The 15,149-nt window shown below is 42.5% G+C and overlaps 1 protein-coding gene and 1 pseudogene across 3 annotated transcripts; one reads left to right on the forward strand and one right to left on the reverse strand.

Moving 5' to 3' along the window:
• Positions 1 to 471: 471 nt before the first annotated feature.
• On the forward strand, positions 472 to 10,789 carry LOC123086751 (protein STICHEL). 3 transcript variants are annotated; one of them, XM_044508537.1, is made up of 9 exons: positions 472 to 725; positions 851 to 916; positions 1,076 to 1,257; positions 3,042 to 5,011; positions 6,305 to 6,521; positions 7,673 to 8,233; positions 8,556 to 9,276; positions 10,178 to 10,253; positions 10,345 to 10,789. In XM_044508537.1, exons 4-9 carry the CDS (start codon positions 3,089 to 3,091, stop codon positions 10,375 to 10,377), a joined length of 3,531 nt encoding a protein of 1,176 aa, XP_044364472.1. In that variant the 5' UTR covers positions 472 to 725; positions 851 to 916; positions 1,076 to 1,257; positions 3,042 to 3,088; the 3' UTR covers positions 10,378 to 10,789. The 3 variants fall into 3 exon arrangements, with proteins under 3 accessions (XP_044364472.1, XP_044364474.1, XP_044364471.1); XM_044508539.1 differs by having other exon boundaries at positions 1,138 to 1,257; XM_044508536.1 differs by having other exon boundaries at positions 1,161 to 1,257.
• A 60-nt stretch (positions 10,790 to 10,849) lies between these two features.
• LOC123086752 (uncharacterized) lies at positions 10,850 to 12,307 on the reverse strand (annotated as a pseudogene).
• Between the last annotated feature and the right edge of the window lie 2,842 nt (positions 12,308 to 15,149).

Below are 15,149 nucleotides of genomic sequence, written 5' to 3' on the forward strand. Positions count from 1 at the left end.
GCAACGCCGCCCAAGAAACCCTAGAATCGTCCCCAGACCGCTTCAAGAGGCGAACTACCCTTCATTCGTTCTAACCACGTAAGTTTATGTAGTTTGAGTTTCACATTGGCAAAAATATTTTGTTGAAAAACATAGTCCTTTCCTTTTTGTGCTTATTAAAATCCATCGTCCCCAAATTGCCTATCTATCCAGATCCATCCGCGAGCGCACACACTGCTACTACCTATGAGTCAACACCAGACACTGGCTATCCGATCAGACGCCAACCACCGAGTACTATTCCGTGATTTCTGTCGAGTGAAGACCATATCATGGCATGATAATTGATGAAGCACGCCGTGGACAAAAGATAAACATAATCATACGTGGTGGAGGATAGAGGGGCTCCGGCGGGCCTGAAATGAAGCCGGTCTTCTTGGACCAAAGCGTGCGTTTTCTAGGGCAAATCTTCCCACCCCCCGCCCCACCACCACCTTGTCCCAACCCCCTTTCCCTCCCATGGGGTCTCATGTGTGTCCAGCTCAAACCCGGATTAAAATACTCCCTGAAAAGAAGAAGCGCACAGATTAAACTAAACCATTCTCGCAGGACACGAGCGAGGAAGGAGAGAAGACTGCCGCTGCCCGACCCGGCCTCCACACAGCGGCGGTGGCGACGGAGATCTTCCAAATCTCCCCGGAAATCCGCCGCATTGCTCGAGACCCGCGCCCGCCTGCCGGACTCCGGTAGGTTCCAGCCCTAAAGGCGCCGCCTTTTTTGAAACTTGTCGATCTGCTCGTGCATACCCATTGTAGGGCCGACCTGACGCCTTCCGGTTTTCTTTTCTCGTCCGTGGGTGCCCGTTTCCTAGGCTCAGATTTGGGGCGCGTTCGATCCGGATTGGCGCCGCTGCTGCTGCCGCTTCTGCTTTGCCTCGGTGAGTGGTTTATTTGACGCAATCTAGGGCCATTATTAGCGGGGGGCTAGGGAGGAGAAATGCTGGTGCTGTTCTAGCACGTTCTTGATTTTTTTTCCTGAGATTTGCGCTTAGATTAATGAAATGTGGCCTTCGTTACCTTGCCCTGGATCATGCTAGGGTAACGCGTGCTCCTGATTCGCTCCCTTGTCCAGTAATTTCATCAAATTTCTTCGACTCAGCCACCTCCCCCTGTTGATCTCAGCTGGACCCTCACCGGAGCGTCGCTGATCTGCCTGCCAGCCGTGGCCTGCTCCAGAGAATGCCGGCAGTCGACTTCCCTTGAGAGGGAAACCCGGACGGTGAGACATTTCCTTACTGTCTTTTGTCTGAACTTGTCTGTCTTGGCTATCACCTGAAACTTGCCTGAGCCTGCTTAGGCTGAGCAGTGAGCACCATTTTTGTTATTTGAGGGAACGACTGGTGTCTAACCTTTGGGTTGCATGCTTACTTCATTTAGTTTTTTTGCGCGCAAGTGGGTGATTCAAGCTTGTGCTCTCTGATACTGATGTTACTTATACCCTTTTTTTTGTCGATTAGCGCCTTTCCTATTCAGTTATCTTCCTCACACGTGTTGCGTTTACATAATTGCTTGGAAGGGACAATTTAAGTAGTGCATGTTTTACATTGGTGTATGCACATTTCATTTCATCTTATCTTATTATAAGGAATACATGATCTCAATGCTCCATTCAGACAGACTAATGGATATAAAATTTCAGAAAGAGAATAGACAAACAGAATTACTAAAACATATTCCCTCTGTTCAAATTTGAACTAAAACCACAACAATAATTATGGTTGGAGGGAGTAGAACAGAAAATAAAGACATTCTATTCTTCTCTTTTGTTGTTTTTAATGCGGAATATCTATGAACATTGTAGTAAAGGAAGTTAGAAAATGGCAATCAATGCTTCAATATCTGGTTTACTCTCCAGACTCCAGCTAATAGACGGGAAAATAATTTGAATGGGGCTTAATTTATCCAATTGTCCTGCTGTGTCTCCTAAAAACACCCATCATTTGGTTGGGGTAGTTTATGTACTTATTATAGATCATTCTTTCTCTAAGCACAGCTTCTTGCTGAGATTACATTTTTGCAATTTCTTACTTCTAATAATTGTATCTGAACTGTTGAGTTTTGGATCCATTGTCATTTGTCCAAGGTTCTGTGTTTAAAGGTTCCATCAGTCAAGAAACAGATAAATTATCTGCCGGTTTTCTTTAGGAATTGCAGTTACGACTTAAGAGGCAATAAAAGTACTCAGGGAATTGTTGATGCGTGGCTGGCTGACTCATTCTGAAAAGCGATCTTGGTGATGTTGGGTCTTTAGAACCTATTTGTATCGAGCAAACCAGAAGGATTAATTGATAACCTTCTATCTATCATGCTATTTGACATGCTGGCTAATTGGTACCTCACATTACGAAGAAAATTCGGTTCTACCTGTAAATTTCTCAGTCTGACTGGAGTGTTGGTTTGCTCTGTATCATCTTTTCTGTGCTATAGATTCTCGAATAAGAATTCACAGAAATAGTAAACCTGCCTTTTTTATCTGTATTCAGTGGCGGAGCTACACAGGGGCAAAACTGTGCTATGGCCCGCCCAACAGAAAGGAAAAACAGTGAAACATGAGGGCAAACTAGGCCATCTAAAGCAATTTGTATGCGTTTTTCTCTGTGCTAGCCCGCACAGGCCCGGCCAGCTTTTCCTAGCTAGCTCCGCCACTGTCTGTATTAATATTTTATACACCATATTAACATCACTAGCTGTATACATCTCTAGATTAGTAGATTTAATGACATACCATGTCAAAGTTTCCCTTTTCTGGAAATAGGAATTGCCATTCACATATTAACATTCAATCATCTGCCTAGTTTTATCTGTACGTTACTCCACAAGTTTCAATATTTTACTCCTTGACATTGAATTGCAATTTACCTCTCTTTACCAATTCATGGGTCTGTTTGTGCATATTATCTGCAAGGTATAAATCTAGTGTTAATGCTATTAATTGTTTATTTTTTCTTAGATCATGCTATTCAGATATCCAGACTTTGATACTATGGTTCTTGATTACTGCAGGTTGGTGCTTCTTTTTAGTCGGCCACTACGTCTCTGGTTCTTCAATTATGACAGCCATGGCTGAAGGGTGTGTTGGTCCTAGTGAGCTTCACTTGAAGAAAGAACTTACTGCCTTGCGAAAGGCACGGTTCCTGCGTGATCCTGAAACATGCTCATCCTGGAGGGGCCCATTGAGTTCTAGATCATGCATGACAAGTTCTAGCATTATAAATCACAATGAGATTGTTGGTAACTTGACACAAAAGTACACTGAGCCATCCGTCGGGCCTCTGAAAAGTGAAAAGAAAAGGAAAAATGTTTATCTTTACAATTGGAGGCATCACTCTAACAAATCCAGTGAAAGTGGGATTAATTTTGATCAGGATGACAGGAGCCTGGAAAGCCCATGCATTTCTAATGTTATGGACTCTAGGAGTGACACATGTCTGGAGGTTCCTGTTAGCATATATAGTGTCCAAGGCTCGAACTCAGGCACTCCTGTTAAAAGAACTATTAGGAGGGTGAGGAGGAGTTCATTCTCAAAGAAGGGAGCAATGCGAAATTCAACAGTTTCAAAGCTGCTAGATCTCCATGTTAACTCTGGTGAGCAGTCTGAGGATACTGAGACTTATAACTCAGAGAATCATGAGCTGCTTCAGAAGGGCGGCTACTTTTCTCGATCAACATCACCGTTGTTTGCTGCTTCTGGATGTCTCAGCTCATCAAATCCCTCTAAGCTGTTGAAAATGGCAAGAAGAGAAGGATCTTCCTTTTCTTGCACTCCGGTCTCCACTAGCTCTTATTACAGGTACAGAGGCAGGAATCCCAGCACTGTTGGCTCATGGGATGCAACAACTGCTGCTTCACTTGATGACGATGGGCTGAACCAACAAGCACCGCTGAGAAGTCAAAGGTGTGGTATTCCATATTGGTCAAAGGGGAGTAAACAAAGAAGCTGTTCTCCTTCACTATCTGATACACTTAGACGAAAAGGAAGCAGCCTGTTGTGTGGAAGTCAGACAATGCACAGAAGGAAGAGATCATCTGGCTCCAACAAATGTGGATATCTTAAAAAATCTTCCCAAGGCGAGCCACTCTTGGGTGATAGTTGCCATTTTTCTTACTCGTCATTTGATTCAGCAAGCGAGGGAGTTTCAACCATATTTGGAGAACTAGATTTAGAAGCTTTGAGCCGGTTGGATGGCAGAAGGTGGTCAAGCTGTAAAAGCCAGGATGGGATTGCTGTGCCTTTGAGTGGAGCTGATCATGCAGTTTCAGACCAGAGAAGCTTGAGCCAGAAGTACCGTCCAAGATCATATCATGAAATTGTTGGTCAAAACTTTGTAGTACAATCACTTAGTAATGCCATCATAAGGGAGAGAATAGCCCCAGCATACCTGTTTCATGGGCCTCGTGGAACAGGAAAGACTTCTGCTGCGAGAATCTTTTCAGCAGCTTTAAGTTGCACTGCTAATGGAGAGAATAAGCCCTGTGGGGTTTGTATGGAGTGTAATGACTTTTTCTCCGGAAATGGAATTAATCTAATTGAAGTTGATGCTAGCAATAGAAAAGGTATAAACAGAATTAGGCACTTGATTGAAAACATACCAGCATCAGCAACTTCTTCACGATACAAGGTGTTTGTTGTTGATGAATGCCATATGGTATCTTCTAAAGTCTGGTCAGCATTCATGAAATTTCTTGATGAACCATTACCTCATGTTGTATTTATATTCATCACCATAGACCCTGAAAACCTTCCTCGTGCTGTCATATCACGTTGTCAGAAATACATGTTTTCAAAGATCAAAGACATTGACATAGTCTGCCGGTTGAGGAAAATTGCTGTGAAGGAAACTCTTGATATCGAATTGGCAGCTTTAGATTTGATAGCACTAAATTCAGATGGATCGCTAAGAGATGCAGAGACAATGTTAGATCAGCTGAGTTTGCTAGGGAAGAAGATCACACCGTCACTTGTAAATGATCTGGTGAGTTATTTTTAGGTCATCCGCTATTTTCTTTTTAGTGTCACCCGTTCTTTGTTATTAGTACTGTTTTGTTGTGGTTTTCTTTGAGACTTGTACATGTCTAAAACTCTAAATGGAGACTTTTATGTATGCATATAAGTTATTGTGTTTAAGTTCCACTGACAGATCATGAATGCACTTGGATAATTACAATACAACATGTCATCACATATATGTCCTGCACAAGTGTCTTGTTTGACTATGTTTTCTTTGCTCAAGGTTATACTCTTCCCTACAGTTTTGTGAGTGTTAGGTTTATGTTTTGTCTGGCATAAACAGTTTTTTGGAACCATGCGAGCGAACTGCGTGTGATCATATATTAGAAGAAGAAAAGAAAAGGTCCAAATATAATATAACAACGACCGATCGACCATCAAAAAACACAATATCCTCTAGGACCTAAAAAAGAACGACCACTCCTGATACACCTTTTTCGAACTATGCAAGCGAACTGCATGTGATCATATACTAGAAGAACAACAGAAAAGGTCCAAATATAATATAACAACGACCGATCGACCATCAAAAAACACAATATCCACTAGGACCTAGAGAAGAGCGTCCACTCCTGAACAAAATTAAACAGTCCTGGGCTCCTAGCAGAAGCAGGCCTGATCCAGTAGCTACGTTGGCTTTAGTCTGACTAATGACATAGAGAATAGGAGAGAAAATGCTTTCAAAGACACGATTATTTCTCTCCCACCAAATAGCTCAGACGACCAAGATGCAAAGTCTATTGTGTTTCTTTCTTTTGTCTCCCTGAAGAGTTCTTCTAGCAGCGATCCATGAAGATGTAATGTTTTGTATGGCACAAACACCGGCAAATCTTTCAATCAGACAATTAATGAACTTATTTTTTTCCAAACAGCACACTATTTTTTTACTGGACCATGTATGATGCTTTTCATGGAGCTCACTTTATCAAACAATATTCCAACCCTTGCTTGTCCAAACAAAATTGCAAAGAAATTAGCATATAATAATGATCAAGATTACCTTCAGAGGCTGCGCGACTTCTGTGATTTAGCATATAATAATGGCAGATTCTCTGTAGCCTATCGAAATCCAGAATGATAACCTCAGCAACAAAATCACCTAGCAGCTAGCTGATATCAAAATTAACTGAATTTCTTGATCTGTTAAACAAACCCAACATGAATATGATTTCTGTTCTTTGCTTGTTTGCAATTTTAAATATGAAAATAGTTTCCCTATTCAAATTAATCACACAAAGGTTGAAATTATATTTTACAGGTTGGGGTTGTTTCAGAGGAGAATTTGCTTGATCTTCTAGAGATAGCTATGTCATCAGACACTGCTGAAACAGTCAAAAGGTCAAGAGAACTGATGGATTCTGGGGTTGATCCGATGGCATTAATGTCTCAATTAGCTGGGCTCATAATGGACATCATTGCCGGGACCTATAGATTAGCTGACCCTACGTGCGGTGAAGGAATTGGTGGTCGAAATAGTAAGTATTTCAACTGATGGGTGCAATTCTTTCAAGCCATATTTATTGAATTATTATCATTTATGCTTCATTTGTTATGCAGCAAGAATCATTCAGTGTCATATTGAGTAGATCAAACCACTCTCCTCTCTTATCTTTTATTCTGGGAGTGTGCACTGCTCCTTTTGGAGTTTGACGTCCTTTATTTTGGGAAAATGTCAGTTTTCGTCCCTTGAATCTGTCCAGTTTGATAGTTGAATGCGTGATTTCTCTGGTTTTAAAGAGAGAGCTGGGGGGAGGGGGGATTTGAGTATGGTCTTTATCTATTATTATTTTTAGACTAAAAGGGGGCCTTTTTCCTTGTTCTGAAAGACATCGCATCATATTGATGATCTTATGCCTTACAGGTGCTAGTTAATAATTTTGTTTATCTTTGCAAGTGCAATGGTCTTTTTTTTGCAGGGTGAAATTTCACTTTAACTATTATGGATAATAGTTAATGACATTCTCAAACAAAGTCTACTGATACAGTGATACTTTTGTGTTATACTGCATGCATCAGTAGTCATGCTAAACTGATCTAGTGATGTTTTGAAGTTTTAGTTATGAAGGAAAACATATATTGATCTACCTGAATCATATTTGACGGGTATCATGTTCTTTTATTTATAATCTAAATCCATTTTTTTTCCTGCGCCTGACTTTCACCAGTAATGACTTTAAAATGTGTAGTCCCTTATCAAATGTTATTTCAACATTAAGTATATGACAAGACTAGGTTCGAAAACAATAGACTAATAAGTGTCTCACTCAGTGAGCTGTATTTCTTCTGAATAACTTGAGAAATGTAAAATTGATGTGGTTTTCCCCCATGACGTACCACTACAGAAATAAATTGGTCATGTACTTTTTTTTCAGGAAAGTTGAGTATTTCAGTTGTGCATGCCATTATTATTAGTTTCTGCTATCATACAACTACCAATCAAAGTGTTACACTACCCATGTGCAAAATACCTTGGTGCTGAAAAACATATACAAATTTATATCAACCACTTGCCTACAAGACTTATGTTAAAAAAATAAAGAAATGTATATGATATAGTGCACTACCTCCTATCATTATTTATTTTGTTGCTTATCTAATGTTTTAAGCACACTTTTTCCTCCTGTAGTAACTGATGCCGAGTTAGAAAGATTACAACAAGCATTGAAGATTCTTTCTGACGCTGAAAAGCAGATAAGACTTTCCAGTGAGCGTTCAACATGGTTCACTGCAGCTCTGCTCCAGCTTGGTTCTGGGCATGATTCAGAAATAACCCATTCAAGAAGCAGCAGTAAACAAAGTGCTAAAGCAGCCAGTGAGACCATGTTAGAAGCAGTAAGAGAATCCTCTGCAAGCAGGAGTGTGTCTCATCCTCTATTTACTATTCGCGGTTCAAGGAAAACATTGGACCACAGAACAGCCAGTGGGCACTCCAGTCCTCATGATCTTGCTTCATTATCTTCCCGGATGAGGCCCAGTGACAACTTAATTTATGGAGAATGTAGATCTGTTGATAGAGTTCTATTGGATTCTGCTCAAGCAAGTAATTCTACTGAGCAAAAGCCTATAATTAATGGAAGCTCAGACCTTGTCCAAATTTGGCGAAAATGCATAGACAATTGTCACTCAAAGACGTTGCAGCAGCTACTCTCTGATCATGGGAAACTAACATCCATCAAAGAATTTGAAGGTGTGTTTTCTTTCTTGTGTTTGCATCATTATGCATTTTTGGTCCTTCATCATCGATGCTCTTTTTAGGGTTGGTCCAAATCAGGCGTGTAATGGTCCTGTAACTTATCAGATTCAGCACATTTTTAATACTAAATTTGGACTAAACCTGTTATTTGAGCATTTCAAAGGATTTAGAAATTTAGGTTCAATAATGAACTTCCATGAAAGTTGATGGACGAAAAAGGGAGATTTCTTTTTCTTTATTCTATTATTATTCGTAGTGTTTGACTAATGTAAAATAAAGCTGTTCACATACCCTATTTGATGAACTTCCATTTCAGGCTATTTAGTTGCTTTCATATCATTTGAGGACAGCAAAATAATGTCTCGTGCCCAAAGATTTGTGAGTAGCATCAGAAATTCGATGGAGACAGCACTGAGATGCAACGTGGAAGTCAGAGTCGGTTTAATGTCTGAATTTCTTGCTGGACGACTCAAGCTTGAGGTGGACCTGGAAGAAAGAGCTGAGCCTGATGTCTTGAGTTGCTCAACAAACAGTGACCGACTAAAGGGAATTCTTAATGCCCCAAGAAGCTTAGGGTATTCTGAAGAGATCGAAAAAAAACTGGAGAAATACAGCAATACTTCAGCTGCCGGTGGAGGGGTGCAGTCAGACATCACTGAAGGAAATGCAGGAATGCATAGGGCTAGAGGGCAAGGAGTCCCCGCTGAACGATCAAAAGCAGTAACTGTTGAGGAGCAAAGGTTAGAGAGTGCATGGCTCCAAGCTGTTGAAAAGCACACACCTGGGGTGAGACCTGAGAAATACCAAGTTGTGCCACAAACTGGTGGTGGTCAGTACCACAAGAAGTCCTCACTGGCCACTGTTGTGCCCTCAAGGAATATTGACAAGGATTTGAGTAATGGATTGAAAGCTTTAAAGATCAGTGAGAGTCATGGTTCCCAGAAGGGTCAGAATGTAGGAATGGAGAATGGATTTGTGATTTCACCAAGCCTCTTGCACAGTAATAATGAATTGGCAAATTGCGACAACGAGAGTGTGTAAGTAATAAACTAACTTATTTATGTGTTCTCTGCATGAATCTAGCATTTGTCTTGTCTTTAGAACAGTAAGATTCTTACTAGAAAGAAGAAATAACTGCAATCAACCCTTGTACAAGACAATACGACTTTATAAAGTTTAGTTTGCAAATGAAGTCCTTTTTTCTTTTGTTGGTCACAACAGCTGATGCAACTCAAGAAATTGACACTGAAGGCTGTAAAAGATATTCGAGCTTGACTCGTTATAGGCTTGTCTTGAGACCTAAACGAGTTGAACTCAAGCCTAGCTGCAGGCTCGCGCGCTTGCCAAGCTCGAACTTAAATAGTTCAGTAAGGCTCGGTAGATGGTGTACTCTGCAGTGCACCGTCACTTTCCTTCAAAATATCATAGGATCTTCGCCTGCTCAGCAGTTCTAGCCCACCTGTTCTCCCTACCTAATAAAACATGTGGAAGCACATATGAAGTTTTTTCATGCGCCGTGGAAGTTCAGGCCTAAACGACCACGCAACTCATTCAGCCTTTTCTATCTGCGCGGTAGCATAAGCATTCACGAGTCCATCTTTATTGCTCATGCATTGTAGCATTCAGCCTCACGAGCATCTACTAAATGTAATTTGCTTGACGAGCCTAGCCCAAGCTCACCTCTAAGCTCAAAGTGTAAATTGACCTCGGGCCGAGCTGGGATGTAGCTCGTTTACAGCCCTACACTGAAGCGTTCTATTCTACCCCCAGTTTGGACAAAGTACTGTTTTGTTACCCCGCAAAAAAAAGGGCACTGTTTTGTTAAATTAATTTTGGTAGTATTCTCCTGCATCATCTGCAACTTAGCTTACATCTAGTAGATGCTCCTTTATGCATATTGTTCGCATTTTGTGTGATTGACCTACATGTAAATTGCAGGGCCTCTGAGTCCGGAGCACCAGGTTGTCATGGCCTCTTCCCCTGCTGGAAAACTGAAAAATCAAAAAGAGGAAAGGTGCATTGATCGTAATCCCTATGTAGATATCTCTTTTGGCCGTCTCACCTCACAACTTCATCCGATTTGGCGATTTCATTTTGCGTTTCAGGCAAAACGGCAGACTCGTTTGAAGCCATCTTAATCTGGGAAGTTATAAAATGACCACTGTCGTTCGAGCTGCGGAAAACAGTTGCTAATACCAAGAGAACGCAAGGAACCAGTTGTCATATTAGGTCGCGGCTGTGACCTCGCCTGACGCTCTCTGCTGATGCAAGATGGCTGCATTTTCGTCCTAACGACTTGGTAGAGCTCATAGTAGAAGAACTGTGGCCGGGAATGCAAATTTCAGAAAACTGAAGGGTAGTAGTTGATTGTTGTTTACAGAACATTTTGATTTGCCCAGTGTTGCTCGCAAGCATAGGATAGTCGATTGAAGAAGCTCAGTCTAGGTTTCTAGTGCATTGTTTCTTGATGATAGTTGCTTTTATTTCGATGTATTTGACTGCATTTCAGTACACACCCCTTTAGTCATTGTCGCAACTTTCTGTTAATAAGAAGAAAGAACTAAGAGAATACAAAGAGCTTTGTTCTAACAATGATGTAGCACTAGACAGTATATGTATCATGTATGTTAGTATGTACACTTCAAAGCTAGCTACTGATTCCCAGCAAAAAAAAAGTAGTGGTCGCCGGCTACGGGTAAGGGTCTGTCCAGGATGCGTCGTCCGCCGCGGCCTCCTTCCATCTCCTGTTGAATATCTGCATCTCGGTGAACGATCGCCGCCTCACGGCGGCCCGGAACGCGGCGGCCTTGCCCTCGGCGCCGCCCGAGGGTGGGGACGCCCCTGTGGAGGACGTACTCGCTGTCGACGACGCCGACCTTGAGCGTCCGGTCGCCCTCCGCGCAGTAGCCGAGCTTGTAGTCGAGGCCCCACGCGTGCACCAGGTCGTTCTGCACCATGCCCCAGCTGCAGCGCCACGCCGCGCGGGAGAACACCGGGACCATGATCTCCACCCACCCGGCGCACGGCGGCCCCGTGCTGCTGCCGTCGCACTCTCCACCTCCCCAGCCGGCCGCCGGCTTGTAGAACCGCCTGTGCACGCCGCCGCCTCCTTCGGCTCCGGGCCTCGGCAGCGCGCGCGTCGTGATGCCGTGGTGGATCTCCGACCGGCGGTCCAGCGCCGGCTGCGATATCTCGAGCCCTTCTCTCCTGACGGCGTCGAGGTACACGAGCGGGTCGAAGGCGTCCACCTCGACGTCCTCGTCCCAGAGGAAGACGTAGTCGTACGCCGCGACCACGTCCGGGTGCAGGAACCTCTTGGCGAACCACCACTTGGTCTGGCCGGGCGCCGAGACGTGCACCGCGCGGCGCGACCACTCGAGGTCGCCCCACCGCTCCTCGCCGGCCCCGTCGTAGTGGAACAGCATCACGGTGAACCGGTCGGCGGGGAACTTGGAGACGAGCTTGTCGACGGCCGCCTTGTTCTTGATGCCCACCGGGATCGCGAGGAGGCTCTTGGACGGCCTGCCGCCGCCCTGCTGCTGCTCGGGGTCGCCGACCATGGGCACCATCTCGAGGTCGGACGTGGCTTGCACGATGCCCCTCGGCAGAGCCGAGCCGCCCGGCGACGGCTCCTCGGATTCTCGGTGGACGGCTACGCGCAACAGTTTGCGGGGCATGGACCTGGAATCCTCGGATAGTTCGCTCGCGCGTGACACCCACGGGTTGCAATCCTTGTGATGAAGCTTGAAGCCTGCGCCGGCGACGAACAGCAGCACGAGGAGGAACACGAGCGCCACCGGCAGCGAGAAGCGCTTCTGCGACGCCATGGACCGATCCACGCGAGGTGAGGCAAAGCGATCTATAAGACTATGACGGGTTCGAGCTTGTGCTGGTGCTATATATCGCTGGTCACCACTATATTATGCTGGAGTTGCACGTACATCAGACCGAGACTGATCTGCAGTCGGCTCTGGAACACAATCTGTTCAGCAATCGGACAGGCGATGCAAATCTTGGACGCCCGTCGACCATCCAAGCCGTATGTCTGTAGCTCTAAGTTTCGTGGGATCTGATTAGTATTAGTCAAGTAATGCTCATGGGAACACAATGAAGATCTGATGGGGTATAGAAACCACACATGGAAAAGGAAATTAAATAAAAAGAAAAACAACTGAAAATTGGAAATAAAAACGAAAAACCAAAACAAAAAAATGACTTATAAATAAAAAGGAGAAAGTAAAAGAAAAGGAAACTGCAGAAACCTGAAGAAATGAAGAAGTTGGAGCGCATACGTTTGTTCTTGGATTTAATTTAATGTTAAGAAATTCATGTTAAGCTTTCCATGTGAGGCAGACTGATACCGGGCCTCACGACGACCGAGTAGGCCATGCAAAACCTATTTTTCTTTGGTCTTTTGTTCTACTCCCTCTGTTTCATAATGTAAGGCGTTTTCTGACACTACACTAAAGTCAAAAAACGTCTTACGGAGGGAGTATTTGTTAGTCTTCTCGAGACCTCCTATCCGAGGAGTCCTCCTGGTCCCCGCCAGGGCTATATATCACCTGCTAGCTTCCTCTCGCCCAAAGATTGTTCTAGTCGAGGGAGCCGGCCCAATATGGATTCTCGCAGGAGCGCGTTTTTTCTCTCATTCTTTGGTCTGTTTTCTGTGTTGGTTTCATTGGTTTTTCTTGCGGTTGTTTTAGCCTTCTATGTTTCTTTATAGGTTTTTCTTTGGTTTTCTCAGTTTTTTCTTTTCCTTTTGGTTTTCAATGTTGGTTTTCAATGTTTTTCTTTTTGGTTTTGGTTTTTTGTGTTTCTTTACCGGTTTTCTACCATTTTCTTCTTTTCTTTTTAACCTTTTATTTTATTTATGTTTTCCAACCCATGTCTACTTTTTTCGCTCACATTATACATTATCCGTGTAAACCAGGAACATTATTTCGTACATGTTGATTTTTTAAAATATATGATTAACATTTTTAACAAAATGATATTTTGATGTCTATTATTTTTTATACACACTGTACATTTTTAGTATACATATCTACATGTAATTAATGTTTAAGAAAATTAATACTTGGTAATAGTATTTCAAATACATGCTTATTTTTTTAAAGGTAACAAGCTACTTTTAAACTATGAAAACATTTTTTATTTGCATAAGCATTTTTAAAAATGTCAGCACATAGTTTTGGAACGTGTGGACATTTTTTAATCTAACATACATGTTTTTGAGTAGTATGAAACCTTATTTTTAAATTACATGAACATTTTATTTCTATTGGATAAATATATTTTTGCATTGTCACATCTTTTTTTGAAAGGCTTGAACAATTTATCAACTGTCACAAAATATGTTTTTAATGTTCAACACTTTTTTAAAATTGTGGTAAAAATGTTTTTACAATGCGTAAATATTTTCCAAATTCATATTTTAAAAAAATAAGTAAAATTAAGATTTGGGATATACATGTTTAGATTTTTTTTCAAAAATATGACCATAAGAACTAAAAAATTGAGTGAAAAAGTAAAATGAACCAACGTGCAGGAAGCTAATTGGGTCGGGCCTACGAGACGCTAGCTTGAGTCGATCGTAGATCAATACGGTATTATCTCGGTCATGCAATATATAATAGGAGCGCCCTCCTCGTCTGTGCATACGGCGTTGCTTTTTTTTAGAAAAGCTTGCTAGGCTTTATTGATCAGCTAAAATGTTTGCCGGAATTACAATTGGGTCATGTGGGTGATGAGGACATCAATATTATTGTTACACCCACAGCCCCTACTGTTATATATACTGGACCAATTACTAGAGCTCGCGCATGCCAATTAAATTACCAGGTACTTTCGTTTCTTGGTAATGATTCTAATGTTCATGAGAATATGATGCTGCCTAAATTGGATACATTTGTTTTGCTTACAAATGAAGGGCCTAGCTTCGAGAAGGATGAACATTGAAGTAAGAACACACATGGAGTTGATGGCATGCGCAAGGGGATCAAGAACGGAGTTACAAGTGATGATTTCAGGACTTTGAAGCCGTCATAAGGAGTGCATGAAGCCTTAGACGAAATATATAAGATGTCACTTCATAATATTTGTCCATAGACTATTCTAGGTGCTGCGTCACCTTATTAATGGGCCAGGCCCATGTAATTTCGAAATACTTAAGTATAGGCTATTTTTAGAGTCCGTATGTGTGGGGAAACAAGAGTTAGGGTTGGTTTCGGACCCCACCCTTAAGGGCCACGAAATTCCCCCCTCTTCCTCCATATATACAGCCCTTAGGGCGTCGTTTAGACTTTGGGTTTTGTTTAGATTAAAAGTTCGCCATAGCTGCAACTTCTCGTACTTCGTTTGTGTCCAACGACCAGACCAAGACGTCACAGAACCCCACCTTGATCAATAAAGCTTTCATCTTATATTCGCAATATCCAGATTGCAATCTCAGTTTCTTGCGTGTTCTTCGTTTGCTTGCAGGAAACAGACCCTCGTGGTCAGGTTGATCGTGCTCCGGCGTGGTCAATAACCCCTCGGAAGTTGGTTTAGCGATTGCTAAGGCGCGATGTCTCGCACATTCGTAGTCGGATCATCAAGGTCGACTCCCCCAGAAACGATAGCCACCATCTCATCGAAACATCGGAACACCTTTGCCTCTATCAAGTGGTATCAGATTTCCAGGTTGCTCGGTGAGATTTTACAGTTTTTCGTAGATTAGATCGAGTTTGTTCTTCATACCTACAGTCCACGAAAAAGCCACAAAAAAATTAAGGTTAGTTCATCATATCCGAACTAATCTGAGCCTTTGCATAATCTTTTAGGGTTTTTGCTTTGTTGAATTTGCGGTTGCATCATCGTGTCAAGTTGCTGGTCTTAGAGTCTAGTCTTTTAGAGTTTCGAGTTCTGGTCA

Source organism: Triticum aestivum, chromosome 4A (genome assembly GCF_018294505.1).
Source record: "Triticum aestivum cultivar Chinese Spring chromosome 4A, IWGSC CS RefSeq v2.1, whole genome shotgun sequence".
In the NCBI taxonomy this organism is placed as follows: Eukaryota; Viridiplantae; Streptophyta; class Magnoliopsida; order Poales; family Poaceae; genus Triticum; species Triticum aestivum.

What these genes read in the sequence shown, in the direction of transcription:
- LOC123086751 (XM_044508537.1), top strand. Translation starts at nt 3,089, where the DNA reads ATGACAGCCATGGCTGAAGGGTGTGTTGGTCCTAGTGAGCTTCACTTG. An exon ending in CGTCACTTGTAAATGATCTG is followed by an intron (nt 5,012 to 6,304) that starts GTGAGTTATTTT and finishes TATATTTTACAG; the next exon opens with GTTGGGGTTGTTTCAGAGGA. An exon ending in AAAAATCAAAAAGAGGAAAG is followed by an intron (nt 10,254 to 10,344) that starts GTGCATTGATCG and finishes TTTGCGTTTCAG; the next exon opens with GCAAAACGGCAGACTCGTTT.